This window comes from Capricornis sumatraensis, chromosome 3, assembly GCF_032405125.1.
Source record: "Capricornis sumatraensis isolate serow.1 chromosome 3, serow.2, whole genome shotgun sequence".
Classification (NCBI taxonomy): Eukaryota; Metazoa; Chordata; class Mammalia; order Artiodactyla; family Bovidae; genus Capricornis; species Capricornis sumatraensis.
The window spans coordinates 172,456,294-172,475,234 of NC_091071.1; the positions used below are offsets into that span (position 1 = coordinate 172,456,294).

The following is an 18,941-nucleotide window of genomic DNA, read 5'->3' on the forward strand; positions in this document are numbered from 1 at the left end:
GAGGGATTGGGGGCAGGAGGAGAAGGGGATGGCAGAGGATGAGATGGCTGGATGGCATCACTGACTCGATGGACGTGAGTCTGAGTGAACTCCGGGAGTTGGTGATGGACAGGGAGGCCTGGTGTGCTGCGATTCATGGGGTCCCAGAGTCGGACACGACTGAGCGAGTGAACTGAACTGAATGACTAATAACGTTAAGCTTCTAGGTGTTTATTGGTCATCTGGAGATCTTCTTTGGGGAAATGTACATTTAAACCCTTGTTCATTTTTTGGTTGGGTTGTGGGGTTTTGTCTGGCTACACAACATGGCATGCAGGGATCTTAAGTTCCCTCACCAGGGACTGAATCCATGTCCCCTGCAGTGGAAGCAGAGTCCTAACCACTGGACTGCCAGCAAAGTCCCCAGCTGGGTTGTCTTTTTATTACTGAGTTTTAACAATTCTCTATATATTCTGGATACTAGACCCGCATCTACAATCCGTATTTAAAACAGACCTCTCAGGTCCGTTTGCGGTCAATTCCCACTCCCAACCCTGTTGTTCACTCGCTCAGTCGTGTCTCTTTGTGAACTCCCAACCCTAGTAACAGGCAACCACTAAGTTACAGCTGCTGTTTCAGGTAAGCCCACCTCTGAGTGAAATTTTGTCTAAGTACTGTGTCGCTGTGGGACGTTTCGCTCTGCCTTTCGGTGGCCCTGGGCTTCTGGTGGCTTCCAGCATGGCATGTAGAGCTCTGGAATTCAGCAAATGTCCTGAGAGAAAACCAGTCACTTATTTAGGGTGTCTCAGGTTCCCAGTGTGTCATCACCAGGGACCTTATATCTTCTTTTACCCAGTAGCGCCCCTCCGCATGGGCTAAACCCAATCTTCAGTTCCTGGCCCAGAATCAGCAAAAGGTCCCTAAGGAAAAAGTGGCCAGACCATCAGTTTACCTCAGAAAGGCTTCCTCCTCTGAAACCCAATTCATTTAGTCCTTATTGCCTCCCTAGTTTTCTGATGTTTAAAAGCAGTACTGAATTGTTGGTATTTTAAACCAGTTTTTTTCTGGTAGTTGCAGCAGGAGTGTTGTGTTCATGTGACCTAATACTCATCAATTATATTAAGCTTTTAAGACTTTATATCCTGACAAGCAAGTTTCTTTTCTTTCCCTCTCCTTCCAGATATATGTTGGCTATTTGGAGAGCATACTTCTTCCACATGAATGTTTTAAATCCATTTATCTGTGTTCCCCACCCCCACCCCCCCCCATAAAAAACACGCTCTTGGGATTTTGTTGGGAAAATATATTGAATTTATAAATTACTTAAAACAATTGAAATTCTTATAACTTTTACATTCTCCATCCACGAACATGGTATACCTATCCATTGAGGAGGTTTATTTTAGGTCCTTTAATAATATTTTGTACTTTTTTCCATTAAGGAATTGCACATACTTCATCAGGTTTTATCCCAAATATCTTAGAGATTATCTTTTAAAGTACTTTTTAAAAAGAATAGGTAATGTATTTATGGTACAAATTTCCAAAAGCTCAAAAAAGTAACACTGACAATTTTCATCCATTTTTCTGTGACCTAGTTTTCTTCTAGAAGAAATGAATGTTACTAGAATGTTACTTCTAGAAGAAATGAATGTTATCTATTTATTTTTAATGTGGTTAATGTTAGTATATAGTTCAATCTTGCATCCAGTAAGCAACTGAATTTTATTATTTCTAATAGGTTATTTTGAATTTCTTTTTTATGTATGTATCATCTACAAAGGAGAAGTCATTTGGTCCATCTTTTTCCATTCCTTATTCCTTTTACCTTTTACTGCATTGGTGTAGGACACCTCTAATACAGTAGTTACGTAAAACAGCTGAGTAATAGCTGTGATAGAAGGCAATCGTATTTTGCTTGACTTTAATGAGGGCTTGTTTCACATTTATTTATGAAATTTGCTGTAGGTTTTTGGCAGATGTCTTTATTGGGTTAAAAAAAAGTTAATCTTTGATCCCGTTTTGCTAAGAATGGGTACCGTGAAAGTTTTTGTAAGTTATTTTATGCACCTACTGAGATGATCGTACGGTTTTTCCCTTTAATCTATTAAATGGGCTGAACTGCCCCCTCAAGAAAAACACAGATAGTCTCAAATAAACACTTTTACCCCAAATTGTTATTTATTTTCATGGGGGGGGGAAAAAAGAACCTTTTATGATGATGAAAATATACTTTATTTTTTAATACAATAGCTGCCAGCAATATACTGGTTCCAGAGAGAGAAAAGAAAATACAAGCATTCTATAATAAGCTGTCATTTTCCTTTTCAAGTAATTAAAAAAAATACTTCAATTCTGTTCAACATTATGATTTGGGGGAGCTGAAATTTATTTCCATAATAAAAGTATAATTTTGACAGCCCCAACCTTGGTAACTTGTAAAGGATGGAATAAAAATGATGATACAGTATAATAATGAATGCTTCCCTCTTTTTGAATCAAATACTGATTACAACCAGTGTAAGAAATTGGTTAATCAATAAATTTGATGAAATGTGTATCAAAACGTTCATGAAAAAATACATTTCTATTTCTTCTCATTTTTACCACGTATTTTCTAAATGGATTATTTTAAATGCACAGAAATAAAAGCTATCTACACGCAGCTCTAAAGAGATTCAAAACAACAGAAGTAAATGTGCCTAAATTCTAAAGTCAAACAAATGAGTGTAAGAGTAAATGTCAGAAACCTCTTCATTGTATACAGATTGCTCAAGGGTTTAAAGATAGTTGTATAAGCCGAAGTTACCAAGAAATAAAATCTTGTATGAATTTTATCACAAAAGTCAACAATCTTGGTAAAAGAAAATAACAGAACTATACAGAAAGTCCACATCTGTATTTTTTTTTTAAGGGGGAATTTATATCAACTGAAATAGTAGACAGCCTTCCAAATGTTGAATGGAAAAATTTCTCAGAATCCCTTGGAAACTATAAGATCTTCCATTCAGACTCTTAAGTGAAACAAAAGGGGTTTAAATGAAGGGAGGAATGATTCAGTAGTTGTAGAAATAGTATCAGATTATTTCTATTACATCAACCCATATACTACATGAACTACCATGAAAATTTTTCATGTCCCAAATCTCCCAAGATTATAAGCTATGATTTTTCCACAAATGTAAGATGGGGTAAAAAAGGTATGTTCTAGGATCATCTTTTTTTACTAGCTTTTGTCCATTTGCCAATCTCAATCTCATCTGACTAACTTTCCAGATAAAGTAATAAGATCTGTCTTTCTACAGAAACACAACTCTGCCCTCATCAAAATTATAACAGAAAGCCCCTCCCTTCCTTGGATATCTAGAGAGACAGCCAAGTGTAATCATGGGGTACATTTTTTGAAAAGCAGAAGAGAATAAATATCCAAAGTGGCAAACTCTTCACAACTGAATTTCAGAATGTGTTTTTCATCCCTGTTTTGAGGACTGTAGCTCTTTCCTCATTATCCCTCTACTCTGCATCACTTAGTCCACCATTCACTTGAAACAGATGCCCTACTTTGCCTGAATTATGCTTTAAGCTATGTGGCAAGATTCAATAACTGACACCAAGTTAGTCCTATTATAAAAGTAAGTGAAAAGTGAAGATGGCTGTCTGTGTACTGGTGCAGAGGTGCACAATTCACCCACGGAAGCTGCTGCCACAGACTTTCTCAACATATAACCTGATAGTGCTTCTTCCTGGAACAAGATAAGTCATCATCCAATACTTTATTACAAAATGGTGGGTACCCTAACTTTGTTTAGCAATAAGGAGTTCTAAAAAAGGTAAAGCAAAGAAATCTCCCTGAGCCAAATGGATACAATATGGAGTTTTTCTTATCTTTCTACACCAAGCTAATTACTGATAGATTTAAATAAATGCATAATGCTTATAAAAATTCAGGCTGCTTCCATAAAGCCAGTGTTTACTAAATGTTAGCATATCATAGGGAAAAAAACATTGCTATTTTAAAGCAATATACTTAAAATTTCCAAAAACAGCCTATGAGAAATAGCACTTCTTAAACAAGTTAGGTATGAAAATGACCAAAAACATTACTATAGTCACAACCAGTCTTTGGAGTAGTACACAGAAAGTCATTTTTTTTCTTTTTTAAGTGAATAAATACTTAGCAAACTTTTATTTTCATCAAGTTTATCCTCCCTTGTTACAACACAAAAAAATCCTGGTTTAGGACTTCAGTTTAAGAAACAAACATGCAGAGTGCTATTCCTCAATGTAGCTTCAGAAAAATTTAATTGAAGGAAACGCAATGATTGAGATTAGGCAAAACTGCAGTAAATATTAAGTCACCATCACAACTATAATTTAGTCCAAAAGGAGTGAACCATCCTCTGCCTGAAGTCTCACAGTAAATGGGGTGGAATAATAACCTGTTTTATCTTGTTTCTAATATAGGATGTATACTATACTCTTTAGATTATCCACATTAAATATGCTTTATAAACAAAACTCTACTTGGTATGTTGACAAACCCATGCTATACTCCTTAGGTTAACTTTGACATTACTAACCACTGCACTGCCAGAGCTAAATGAACGAAGTATCAGTTTATGTAATGTTGCTCAGAAGATCTACAGACAGCAAGGCTGATGCTTAACTTAAAAAGAGCACTTTTAAAATACAGGAAGAAAGCAATAATGTTCCAAATGAATGGCACTGGGCAAAATACATATAACCAGTAACATATTTAGACTGAGTGTATCAGGTGCCCATTGGTTTCTCTTATATTCATAATATGCTTGAGAAGATTTTAAAAGACCATCCTTCCCTCTAAACTTTCAGCTTCTAAGTAGTGTCAGATGTTATCATTAGTATGAAAGAAAAATGCTTTTAGACAAAAGTAAAAATCCATGTACAAAGTAAAATAACAAAATCTGCACTGACTTTCGGTAGAAAGCACTCTTCTTGGGTGGTAACATCCTTTAGTACATATCCAAGATAGACTAAATTGAAATAGAATATTTTGATACAGTAGCAATCCTTTCATATACTCTTACTAAACATTATAAAATTCCAAAACTACATAAATATTCCTTGTACCATGCATTATGCACCAGTTTGGGCCTTACTGAAGGGGTCATGGTTACTGTTTATTTTTTTTACGGTTACTATTTTAACAGTTGAACAGTGCACCTCAAAAGTTCTGTCATCGATACACAGTGAATGGACTCCAGTGATGAAGGCTCCAGAGAGATGGCAAACTGCCTTTAAACTACTGTTACAGTGAAAGTTTGTGATGGAGTGCTCCAAATTGGAGGAGAAGAGGATGTGGGCTAGGGGACACAGGCAGGGTAAAGGAATTTTAAAATAATACTGTTTAGGAGTATATATATTTCAAGACAGCTATATACCTTTTCTATCCTTTATCCTAATCTGGAATAACTGCATGTTCGTGCCAAATAAAGTTTCTACTTTCTAGGAAGAGGAGCAGTCTGTTAGGAAAAGTATGTTCTTAGTCAGGGGAAGATGTGAAGACGTTTCTCTCGTAAGTGCTCTTTTATTTGGTAAGTCTCTTGGCTACATCACTGTATGCTATTTCAACCTCCTTATCACTGGGGCAGGTGTTGGTGAACTCATCCCTACTGTAGGCATTACTTAGGTATCTCCAGATGCCAGTCATTCCTTTCGGAATGTCGAAGTTGCGGTATTTTTTTGCCACCACCTGAAATACAAAGAGATCAGAAGTTAGCGTTTGTATGTCATGTCTTATAAACCAGACATGTATCTGATTTTAGGGCAAATTAACTCCGTGAACCTCTCAAAACTGCCTCTACTTGAAGTCTGTCCCCTTCATTATAACTAGACATTTAAAATAATGATAAGGACCGCAGACTACACCAGAGATTCCAAAGTGTGGTGGTGACTGCAAACACCTGCCTCTACCAACAAAAGAAACAGTCACGTGTAATCACTGGATAAATACTTTAAAACATACACACTAGTTTAGGTCTTCGGCCCATTTTTTGACTGGGTTGTTTTGATGTTGTTAAAAGTCATGACATGTTTGTAAATTGTGGAGACTAATCTCCTGCCAGTCACATCGTTTGCAAATATTTCCTTCCAATCTGTGGGTTGTCTTTTCACTTTGTTTGTTTCCTTTGCTGTGCAAAAGTTATTGAGTTTAGGTAGGTCCCATTTGTTTATTCTTGTTTTTATTTCCATTATTCTGAGAGATGGATCGAAAAAGATACCGCTGCAAACATACACACTAGTCGAGATCTGTTGTTCTTGACCTTGATCTTTAGTGCACAACATAGAGTTTCACACACTGTCACTTGTGTTAGTCGCTCAGGAGTCCGACTCCTTGTGACCCTCTGGACCACAGCCAGCCAGGCTCCTCTGTCCATAGGATTCTCCAGGCAAGAATACTGGAGTGGGTTGCCATGCCCTCCTCCAGGGGATCTTCCCAACTCAGGGATCGAACTCAGGTCTCTTATGTCTCCCCACTAGTGTTACCTGGGAAACCCAGTAAATGTATTCACACAATAAATGCTCAATAAATATTTTCTGCCTTGAAGAGAAAAAGCCAGGTGATCAAAGAACAAAGTTTGATGCTGTATGGAAGTATAGCAAGCACTTTAAAGTTACCTTGAATTTTTATGCAGTCATAGAAAAAAAAATATCCATTTCTCATAGGCATTGATTTTAATACACAATTTTCCATTTAATACACCTTAGGGTGTTTCACCTATTGCCTAGACAACATTAAGTTACACTGTTTGGAGGTTCTAAATAGTGAGTGTCGGAATATCAGCCAAGTTTTACACACAGGGGGAGTCCTGTCTTCGTAAAAAGGCATCAGGTTTAATAGCAACATGACCCCACATCCTGCAGGCCTACCTTGACAATGTGCAGCTTGGGCAGCAGGTTGCAGTCAGCTAGTGTCATTTCATTGCCATCCAGAAATTTACGTGTGGAAAACTTAATGTCCTCCATACTATTCTCATCAATTTCATCAGGGAGGGGAGAATTCAGATATTCATCTAGTTTCTGCAGTGTTTTCAAGAGACCCCGCTCCAAAGCTGAAAGAAAAATGTAAATGCTATAAGAAGGAAAACCACCCAACCCCCAAAGTTAGAAGTGTTACTCCTTCAGTCAGTAACTGGTCTCTCTGACACTGGGGTACAAAACAGACAAGGTTCCTACTCTCCTGGAGCTTATTTATTCACTTGGGGGAAGAGATGAGACAAATGTACAGGTAAAACTACAGATAAATATAAAAGCAAGTATGATGATTTCAGAAAGTATCATCTATAAACATTTGCTAATAACTAAATGCACCATATACAAACGCATCATGGCCCAAAGCAGTTGATATCTAAACCAGAAAATAAAACCAAAAAAAAAACGGGTGAGAAAAGACAAACCTATTATTTCAAATATAGGGAAGAAAGTCTTGCTGAGATAGAGAATCTTGCCCTCAATTTTAAATCCTGCTCCTATAAAAATATTTGGATTTCTATCCATGAAATATGTTAAGAAACACCAATTCAAGTAGAGAAGCCTGAAGTTTCTGCACTGCCTTAATATACACAAGAAGCCAAAAACAGCACTATCTTATAATAATATGAAAAACAGATGTCAGATTAGAGTTCAATCTGCAATACTGAACTGGAGCCCTCTTCAGGTCTCCCTGGTGGCTCAGACGGTAAAGTGTCTACCTGCAAGGCAGGAGACCCGGGTTCGATCCCTGCGTCGGGAAGATCCTCTGGAGAAGGAAATGGCACCCCACTCCAGTACTCTTGCCTGGAAAATCCCATGGACGGAGGAGCCTGGTGGGTTACAGTCTATGGGGTCACAAAGAGTCGGACACGACTGAGCAACTTCACTTTCAGCAAAATAGATTTTGTTGTTGTCTATTCACTAAGCCGGATCTGACTCTTTGCAACCCTGTGGACTGTAGCCCACCAGGCTCTTCTGTCCATGGGCCTTACCAGGCAAGAGTAATGGAGTGGGTTACCATTTCCTTCTACAGAGGATCTTCCTGACCCGGGGTCAAACCTACATATCCTGCACTGGCAGGTGGATTCTTTACTGATGAGCCATCAAGGAAGCCCGCAAAATAGATTAAGATGCTAAAATTATTATAATTCAGAGAGTAGTAGAATGCAGCCACTCTGTATATCTAGAAAGTCAAGGTCGGTGACCCTTAGCAAAGAGGGGATGGGAACACCATTAGAATGGGTATGAAGCAACGCAGACAGACCCTTGGTTATCCCTTAAAAAAAAAATTATTTTTTTACCTTTTATCTTCTCAACCCACCTTTATCTCCCACTCCCAGAATAGATGAGTTCACAATGATGAGTACAGTACATGTACTTGCCATAAAAGAGTGTTAAAATCATGAGGTGACACTCCGTATTACTTGTAAGTTTGAATAAAGTTGGATCCATTACAGAAAAAGGCAAAGCTTTACATACTATAAATTAGATATTTCACCAGCAACATAAATGTCCAAACACAACACTTGTTCCAGACTGCTCCCCCCAACTCATCCCTTGATCCCTTCAAAGTAGTCCAGACAATAGATAGTAATCTTAGATAGAGGGCTGTACGTATAAAAAGGGTTTTAGAAGTACATAAGAGATAAAAACCTCCTGAGCTTGGAAACCAAGCTGAATATGGAAAAAGAAGGATAGAAGTATTCAACAAAATACAAATTGAAGCCCTAGTACATGCCAAGTTTTGTTCTAAGCGTCGTTAAATTCACTACTGAATAAAACATAAAATGTCCCTACTCTCTGAGTTTATACCTGGGAAAATGAAAGTAGTATAGAGAAGCTGATCAACAAAAGACTCTTGGGGTGATCCCTTCAGTGGGAGTGTGGAGTCTTAGCCATTGGACCACCAGGGAAGTCCCTTCAGCTTTTTTAAGTGGAGGTGTAGGTTATAGGGTATACGTGTGTCCAATTTTAGTAGAAATTGATCAGTTTTCCAAGTTCAGCACAGCAAGCAGCAGGGATGGACGTTCCAGTGACTTCACATCTTCAACATTTGGTATAGTCTCTTTGCATTTCACTTGCTTAATGATGACTTCTGATGAACATAAATTACTAAACCTAATGTAGTCCCATTTATTTTCTTCTTTTATGATCAGTACTTTGTGTTCAGCTTAAGAAACCTTTTGTTCAGTTCAGCTGCTCAGTCGTGTCTGACTCTTTACGACCCCATGGGCTGCAGCACACCAGGCCTCTCTGTCCTTCACCAACTCCTGGAGTTTACTCAAACTCATGTCCATCGAGTTGGTGATGCCATCCAATCATCTCATCCTCTGTCAGCCCCTTCTCCTCCTGGCTTCAGTCTTTCCCGGCATCGGGGTCTTTACCAATGAGTCAGCCCTTTGCATCAGGTGACCAAAGTACTGGAGTTTCAGCTTCAGCATCAGTCATTCCAATGAATATTCAGGACTGATTTTCTTTAGGATGGACTAGTTGGATCTCCTTGCCGTCCAAGGGACTCTCAAGAGTCTTCTACAAAACCACTGTTCAAAAGCATCAATTCCTTGGCACTCAGCTTTCTTTATGGTCCAACTCTCACATCCATACATGACTACTGGAAAAACCATAGCTTTGACTAGATGGACCTTTGTTGGCAAAGTAATGTCTCTGCTTTTTAATATGCTGTCTAGGTTGGTCATAACTTTCCTGCCAAGGAGCAAGCGTCTTTTAATTTCATGGCTGCAGTCACCATCTGCAGTGATTTTAGAACCTCAAAAAATAAAAAAGTCTGTCACTGTTTTCATTGTTCCCCATCCATTTGCCATGAAGTGATGGGACCAGATGCCATGATTTTAGTTTTCTGAATGTTAGGCTTTAAGCCAACTTTTTCACTCTTCTCTTTCACTTTCATCAAGAAGCTCTTCAATTCCTCTTTGCTTTCTGCCATAAGGGTAGTGTCATCTGCACATCTGAGGTTATTGATATTTCTCCCAGCAATCTTGATTCCAGCTTGTGCTTCATCCAGCCTGGCATTTTGCATGATGTACTCTGCATATAAGTTAAATTAGCAGGGTGACAATATACATCCGTGACGTACTCCTTTCCCAATTTGGAACCAGTCCATTGTTCCATGTCCAGTTCTAACTGTTGCTTCTTGACCTGCATACAGATTTCTCAGGAGGCAGGTAAGGTGCTCTGGTATTCCCATCTCTTTCAGAATTGTCCACAGTTTGTTGTGATCCACACAGTCAAAGGTTTTGGCATAGTCAATAAAGCAGATGTTTTTCTGGAATTCTCTTGCTTTTTCAATGATCCAATGGATGATGGCAATTTGATCTCTGGCTCCTTTGCCTTTTCTAAATCCAGCTTGAATATATGGAAGTTCACAGTTCACATACTGTTGAAGCCTGGCTTGGAGAATTTTGAGCATTACTTTGCTAGAGTGTGAGATGAGTGCAACTGTGCAGTAGTTTGAGCATTCTTTGGCATTACCTTTCCTTGGGATTGGAATGAAAACTGACCTTTTCCAGTCCTGTGGCCACTGCTGAGTTTTCCAAATTTGCTGGCATATTGAGTGCAGCACTTTCACAGCATCATGTTTTAGGATTTGAAATAGCTCAACTTGAATTCCATCACCTCCACTAGCTTCATTTGTAGTGATGCTTCCTAAGGCCCACTTGACTTCACATTCTAGGATGTCTGGCTCTAGGTGAGTGATCATCAAGGTTATCTGGGTCATTACAATATTTCTGTGTATTCTTGCCACCTTTTCTTAATATCTTCTGCTTCTGTTACGTCCATACCATTTGTCCTTTATTGTGCCCAACTTTGCATGAAATGTTCCTTTAGTATCTCTAAATTTTCTTGAAGAGATCTCTAGTCTTTCCCATTCTGTTGTTTTCCTCTATTTCTTTGCATTGATCACTGAGGAAGACCTTATCCCTCTCCTTGTTATTCTTTGGAACTTTGCATTCAAATGGGTATATCTTTCCTTTTTCCCTTTGCCTTTCTCTTCTTTTCTTTTCTCAGCTATATGTAAGGCCTCCTCAGACAACCATTTTGCCTTTTTGCATTTCTTTTTCTTGGAGATAGTCTTGATCACTGCCTCCTGTACAATGTCATGAACCTCTGTCCATAGTTCTTCATGCACTCTATCAGATCTAATTCCTTGAATTTATTTGTCACTTTGAACTGTGGTGTTGGAGAAGACTCTTGAGAGTCCCTTGGACTGCAAGGAGATCCAACTAGTCCATTCTAAAGATCAGTCCTGGGTGTTCTTTGGAAGGAATGATGCTAAAGCTGAAACTCCAGTACTTCAGCCACTTCATGTGAAGAGTTGACTCACTGGAAAAGACTCTGATGCTGGGAGGGATTGGGGGCAGGAGGAGAAAGGGATGACAGAGGATGAGATGGCTGGATGGCATCACCGACTAGATGGACATGAGTTTGAGTGAGCTCCGGGAGTTGGTGATGGACAGGGAGGCCTGGCGTGCTGCGATTTATGGGGTCGCAAAGAGTCAGACACAACTGAGTGACTGAACTGAACTGAACTGTATAATCAATCATAAGGAATTTGATTTAGGTCATATCTGAAAACCACTAAGTCTCAATTTGGCATTAAGGAGTTCATGATCTGAGCCACAATCAGCTCCTGGTCTTGTTTTTGCTGACTGTACAGACTTCTCCATCTTCAGCTACAAAGAATATAATCAATCTGATTTCGGTGTTGACCATCTGGTGATGTCCACGTGTAGAGTCATCTCTTGTGTTGTTGGAAGAGGGTGCTTGCTATGACTAGTGTGTTCTGCTGGCAAAACTGTTAGCCTTTGCCCTGCTTCATTTTGTATTCTAAGGCCAAACTTGCCTGTTACTCCAGGAATCTCTTGACTTCCAACTTTTGCATTCCAGTCCCCTATGATGAAAATGACATCTTTTTTTGGTGTTAGTTCTAGAAGGTCCTCACAGAACCGTTCACCTTCAGCTTCTTCAGCATTACTGGCTGAGGCATAGACTTGGATTACTGTGATATTGAATGGTTTGCCTTGGTTTATCTAAACCCAAATTATGAAGCTATTCTCCATTATCTTCTGGAAGATATTTTACCAAGTATATTTCTATCTCTAATCCACTTAGACTTGATTGTGTATAGAGGGATGTTTTTGACTCTGTATTCTGTTTTGTTGTTCTATTTGTCTATCCTTCGTTAATACCACACTGTTCTAGCTACTGTACCTTTACAACACATCCTGACATCAGGCAGTATAAGTTTTCAAACACATCTTTCTTCAAGATCATCTTGGCTATTCCTGGCTCCTTACACTTCCCTAATAACCTGTAGAATTAGCATGTTAATTTACATGCGTGTAAGCACGCGCGCGCACGCACACACACACAGACACACACACACAAACTGTTGAACTTTTGAATGATCTATAGGTTCAACACAACTTCAATTTGAGAACTGGCATCTTTATAATTGAGTGTCCCAATCTATGAATATCATTTTTAAAAAATTTTATTCAACTTTATGAAATTAAAAGAGATTTCTATGTTTTCTATGCAGAAGTCTTGTCCATTTTTGTTAAGTTTATTCCTAAATATCTGATATTTTTTATTGTATAAATATTTTTTATCACATTTTCTATTGCTTCTTGCTAGCAGGCACAAATAATAAAACTGACTTTTATAATAGCTTCATATGTAATCACTCTGATAATTCACTTTTTTTTAATTCTTAGGGTTTGTCTGTAGATTACTTTGGATTTTCTACATTTTTGATTATATTAAGAATAATGACAAATTTATCCCTTCTTTCACAAGTCTCATATAATTCATTACTTTTTCTTGCCTATTATACTGGTCAAAACCACCAATACAATGCTAAATAGAAGTGGTGACAATAGCATTGTTTTCTAGTTTTGGTTTGAAGAGGAAATCTTTCACTATTCCTCTATTAAGTATGACTTTTCTGTGGATTCTCTGTCAGATTAAGGAAATTTCTTGCTATATATAGTTTATTTTTAAAAAATAAACATTTTAATAAGTATTAAATTTTATCAAGTACTTTTTCTGCATCAATTCAAATAATATCATAATTTTTCTCTTGTATTCTATTATTGTGACAATTTGAATATATCTTTTTTGAATGTTCAACTTCCATTCCTGAATTAAACTCAATTTGACTTTATGTATTATCTTTTACATATTGCTGGATCTGGCATATTTTGTTTTAGCATTTTACGACTATGTTTGAGAAAGACTGGCCTGAAAGACTCCTTCCTTTTGATGGTTTTGTATCGTTTGACTTCAAAAAGCCAGCTGGGAAGTATTTCCTCTTTTCTGTTTCCTGGAAGAGTATATGCAAACTGATGTTACATCTTCCCCAAATACTTAGAAGAGTTCATCAGTGAAGCCATCTTTGTGAGATGGTTTTTAATTACAGATATAAGACAATTCACATCTTGAATCACTTCTTGTAACAATTTTCTTACATGGTACTCTCTGTAAATTTATGCAATAGTGTTTTCAAATTTATAAACATAAACATTTTCATAATATCCTTCCCAAATCATTTAAATGTAAGATCTGTAGTAATTCCCTTTCATTGCTAATACTGGTTATTACCTTCTTTTACTTATCTTGATTTTTCCTGTGAAGAATTCATCAATTTTCTGATTATACTTTTCAAAGAACTTTTAGCTTTGCTAATCCTGTCCTAGTTGTTTTCTATTTCATAAAATTCTACTCTTTGAGTATCTCATTCCTTTTACTTTCTTGGGTTTAATTTGCTGATCTAACTAAATCCCTGAGGTGGATACTTTAAGGTTACCAATTTTTAGCTCTTTTTTTCTAATATATGCATTTAGAGCTATAAATTTTCCTCTAAACGAAGCTTTGTGTGTGTGTGTGTGTGTGCGTGTACACTCAGTTTTGTCAGACTCTTTACTGCCCCATACACTGTAGCCTCCAGGCTCCTCTGTCCATAGAATTTTCCAGACAAGAATACTAGAATGGGTGGTTACTTCCTACTCCAGGGGATCTTCCCAACCCAGGGATTGAACCTGCATCTCTTGTGTCTCCTGCACTGGCAGGTGGATTCTTTACCACTAGCACCACCTGGGAAGCCCAAATGATAGCATATAAATTTAGACGGGGTATATTTTTACCATGTTATTCTTCAACCCATGGGTTACTCAGAAAGACCCTGCTTATTTTTCAAACATGTAGAGATTTCTAGCTGTACTTCTGCTACCAATATCTAGCTTATTTTCTTTGTGGTTGATACGACGTCAATTTCTTTTGGAAAATTTTTCAGATTTGCTTAATGGTTCAGCTTTATGGGCTTCCCTAGTGGCTCAGAATACCAGACCACCTGACCTGCCTCTTGAGAGATCTGTATGCAGGTCAGGAAGCAACAGTTAGAACTGGACAAGGAACAACAGACTGGCTCCAAATCAGGAAAGGAGTAAGTCAAGGCTGTATATTGTCACCCTGCTTATTTAACTTATATGCAGAGTACATCAAGAGAAATGCTGGGCTGGAAAAGCACAAGACGGAATCAAGATTGCCAGGAGAAATATCAATCACCTCAGATATGCAGATGACACCACCCTTATGGCAGAAAGTGAAGAGGAACTGAAGAGCCTCTTGATGAAAGTTAAAGAGGAGAGTGAAAAAGTTGGCTTAAAGCTCAACATTCAGAAAACGAAGATCATGGCATCTGGTCCCATCACTTCATGGCAAATGGATGGGGAAACAATGGAAACAGTGACAAACTATTTTTCGGGGCTTCAAAATCACTGCAGATGGTGACTGCAGCCATGAAATTAAGATGCTTGCTCCTTGGCAGAAAAGTTATGACCAACCTAAACAGCATATTAAAAAGCAGAGACATTACTTTGCCAACAAAGGTCCATCGAGTCAAAGCTATGGTTTTTCAGTAGTCAGGTAAGTAGAGAGTTGGACTGTAAAGAAAGCTGAGCGCCAAAGAATTGATGCTTTTAAACTGCAGTGTTGGAGAAGACTCTTGAGAGTCCCTTGGACTGCAAGGAGATCCAACCTGTCCATCCTAAAGGAAATCAGTCCTGAGTGTTCATTGGAAGGACTGATGCTGAAGCTGAAACTCCAATACGTTGGCCACCTGATGTGAAGAACTGACTCACTGGAAAAGACCTTGATGCTGGAAAGATTGAGGTGGGAGAAGAAGGGGGCGACAGAGGATGAGACGGTTGGATGGCATCACCGACTCAATGGACATGACTTTGAGTAAACTCCAGGAGTTGGTGATGGATAGGGAGGCCTGCATGCTGCAGTTCATGGGGTCGCAAAGGGTCAGACATGACTGAACAACTGAACTGAACTGAACTGAGTGGCTCAAGTAATAAAGAATCTGTCTTCAGTGTGGGAGACCTGGGTTCGATTCCTGGGTTGGGAAGATCCCCTCGAGAAGGGCATGGCAACCCACTCCAGTATTCTCACCTGGAGAATCGCCATAGACAGAGGAGCTTGGCAGGCTATAGTCCACGGGGTTGCAAAGAGTCAGACCTGACTAGCTGACTAAGCACACACACACACATCAGCTTTACAGTCAATTTTGTGTTCCACGTGCATTTGAAAAACAAGGGTATATTCTGCAGTTTGGGGGCACTATGAGATTAAATTTATAGTATCAGTGAGATTAAACTTGTTTACTGTCTTATTCAATTCTTCTATATTCTCACTGACTTTTTCTTTTTGGCAGATTCTAAGTAACTAACTGCTGCTGCTAAAGGAGTCAGTTAAGATCTCCCACCAAGATTGTGGATTAGTTTATTTCTCTTTTAGCTCTGTCAATCTGGTTTATATATTTTGAGGGTGAAAGCTCAGTCATGTCCAACTGCGATCCCATGGGCTATACAGTCCATGGAATTCCGCAGGCCAGGGTAGTGAATTTATTTATAAATATAAATCTAGAGTTATTTTATTTTCTTGGTGGGTTGATCTTTTAAATCATTGTGAAATATGTTTCATTATCTCTAGCAATGCTTCTTTCCTCAAAGTCTACTTTGTGCAATGTCTATATAGCTTTACCATCTTTCTTTTGGTTAGTATTTATACTGTTACATTCAGCTTTCCAGGGTCTGATGACATGTCTGTCTATCTATCTGTGTGTATTTCAAATGTGTGTGAAGGGGGAGTATTTCTTCTTGTACAAAAACAACTATTTTTAATCCTGTTAGCAAATTTTCTTTTCTACTTGGGAGTATCTGAATCATTTACATCTAAGCAAACTTTGGTTTAGAACTGCCATCATACATTTGTTTTCTATTTGCCTATTCTTGTTCTCTTCTTCTTTCTTGCCTTCTTTTGGATTAAAAAAAAAAATTACTATTCATTTCTCCCTCTACTCGTGTATTACATTTTTTTGGCTAGAATGTTTCCTTGACTTACTAAAGCTTAATTATAATTTTTACCATTTCCAGGATAATACAAGAGCCCTAGAACACTCTAATTGTATTTAATTGCCTTCTTGTCTCACCTGGGCTTCCCTTGTGGCTCAGCTGGTAAAGAATCCACGTGCAATGCAGGATACCTGGGTTTGATCCCTAGGTTGGGAAGATCCCCTGGAGAAAGGAAAGGTTACCCACTCCAGTATTCTGGCCTGGAGAATTCCATGGACTATACAGTCCATGAGGTTGCAAAGAGTCAGACACAATTGAGTGACTTCACTTCACTCACATGCTACTATTGTTTTTTGTATTAATTTGACATATATTTTAAATCTTATAAGTTATTACTGTTTATACAGACAGTATTCATTTATATTTTGTAATATATTTGTACTACTTTTTGGTTTCTCTTCCTTCCTATATCTCTGCGTATTCATTTGAAATCATTTTCCTTCTGCCTGAAAAGCTCTTTTAGTAGTATTTCATTTAGTATGAGTCTGCTAACATGAATGTTTGCTTTCTGTTTATTTGAAAATGTCTATTTTGCCTTTACCATTTAAAATTCATAAATAAAAAACAATTATTACTTTCTTATTGTTCAGTTGAAAAACTTGATGAACATATGTTAAGAGAACTGATTCTCAGAGCAGCCAAAGGACATAAAGTAGATATTATCCTATCTTACAGATACTGAGATAAAGGAGAAGAGAATTTGCCCTTTCTCAACATCAAAGAAAGGAGATCTGACATCTTGAAATTTGACTTGTTACAACTCCTTGATATTATAAAGTGAACTGTAAATTTCAGAGGCTCATAGAGGAGGCAGTAAGAAAAAGCTGGTTAGCAAGTATATGGATCCAGCAGATCTTCCTAGTCCAGGAATTGAACCAGGATCTCCTGCATAGCAAGTGGATTCTTTACCAACTGAGCTATCAGGGAAGCCCTTATATGGATCCAAGGCTGTAAATATAAGTGTCAAATCTTGAGGCAAAAATAAAATACTTGGAAGTGCTTGCTTTCACTTTTGAAGATTCAATATGCTTCTGTCAAAAGCAGTGAATACAGAATAAATACACATTAGATACAAGGACTTGTTCTTTGATCAGATTACAATGAACAGGATTGTGGCCTACAAGGAAGATAATACTGAATTCAAACACTGAAATAATGTCTCAAACGGCACTTGAGTGGCATGACCAGTCTGAGCAAGTTTATGATCTCTGATCTGCTCTAAATAAATCCTCTTCCTGAATTAATTCTCTAAAGTATCCAAAGAAAAATAAAATATCCTAAATTTACAAGGTTTAAAACGTACGTTTACATTTGTAGCTGTAAGGCACTAAAATTCAGAGGCTAACAGAACATTACAATTGCTGCCCTGTAATTTTTGACTTGGCAAAATACCTGCAATGAAGTCAACTTGCTGTACTCGGCCAGTGTTAGTGATTTTTCATAGTTAAGAATGCTGGAATAAAGGGTGTATTAATGAAAACAAAGAAGAATGAATTAGTTTGATACAATTTTTATGTAAGAATATAAGGAATGGATAACAATGAAAAACGAGGTAACGAGAGCTAAAGAACATCATATAACAAACATAATAAAGTTTTGAAGACAAACCATCACAAAGGAATTTGAAATTGGTTAAGATGAAAAATCTTAACCACTAGAAGGCAGTAGCAGGCCGTCAGAAAGTAACTCCTTTCAAGTTGATGTACAGCAAAACCAATCCAATATTGTAAAGTAATTAGCCTCCAATTAAAATAAATTTATATTAAAAAAAAGAACGTAACTCCTTTTTTAAGCTCCTTGTCTTTTGTAACTAATAACAAGCACTATTATTCTCTAATACCCCTACTGTACTAATGCTGTATCTCTAAGAAGGTATTTCAAAAGTTCTCAAAAAAAAAAAAAAATTTACTAGGTACAACAGAGGCTATACAAATCATTTTTAAATTTAATTGTGAAAAATCAAAATATTAACAAACACTCTTACAAACACACAAACACACCAGGATCAGAAGTGTGGGGAAATGAATACCTTCACGGTGGGACGATAAACTGGTATAGTCTTTGGAGAACAAAATCTTTTGACCTATTTGAAATCTAGCACAAGGACACTAGTGGCAGCATAGTTTGTCATAATAAAAACTTGAGGCAATCTAAATGTCAGTAGTGAAACAGTTAACTAAAAAATCCATATTATGGAATATTCAGCAGCATTTCTTAAAGTGAGGTAGAGCTACACTTTGAAATGGAAGTATTTCTACCATGTAATATATGATAAAGACAACTGCTGTATGTATGTATGTGTATATATATATACACACATATATACACACACACACACACACACACACATAAATACACATTTAAGTACAATGTGTGTGCACAGAAAAAAGAAGGAGACATCCTAACTGTTGGGGAACAGGTTATATGATACGACTCAAAAACGACACTGAAGTTTTATTAATTTCTGTACTATTTTAACTTCTTCAATAAGCATGCATTACTCTATGAATTGTG

General features: G+C 37.6%; 1 protein-coding gene across 1 annotated transcript in view; it reads right to left on the reverse strand.

The window, feature by feature from the left end:
* Positions 1-2,164: 2,164 nt before the first annotated feature.
* The window catches only part of CLIC4 (chloride intracellular channel 4), an 80,374-nt gene continuing 63,597 nt past the window's right edge, over positions 2,165-18,941 (reverse strand). Inside the window, exons 5-6 of the mRNA XM_068967315.1 lie at positions 6,889-7,070; positions 2,165-5,710 (exon numbers count right to left, since the gene is read on the reverse strand). Of these exons, the coding sequence (XP_068823416.1) occupies positions 5,546-5,710; positions 6,889-7,070 (347 nt within the window). The 3' untranslated portion in view covers positions 2,165-5,545. The remainder of the gene's footprint in view (positions 5,711-6,888; positions 7,071-18,941) is intronic.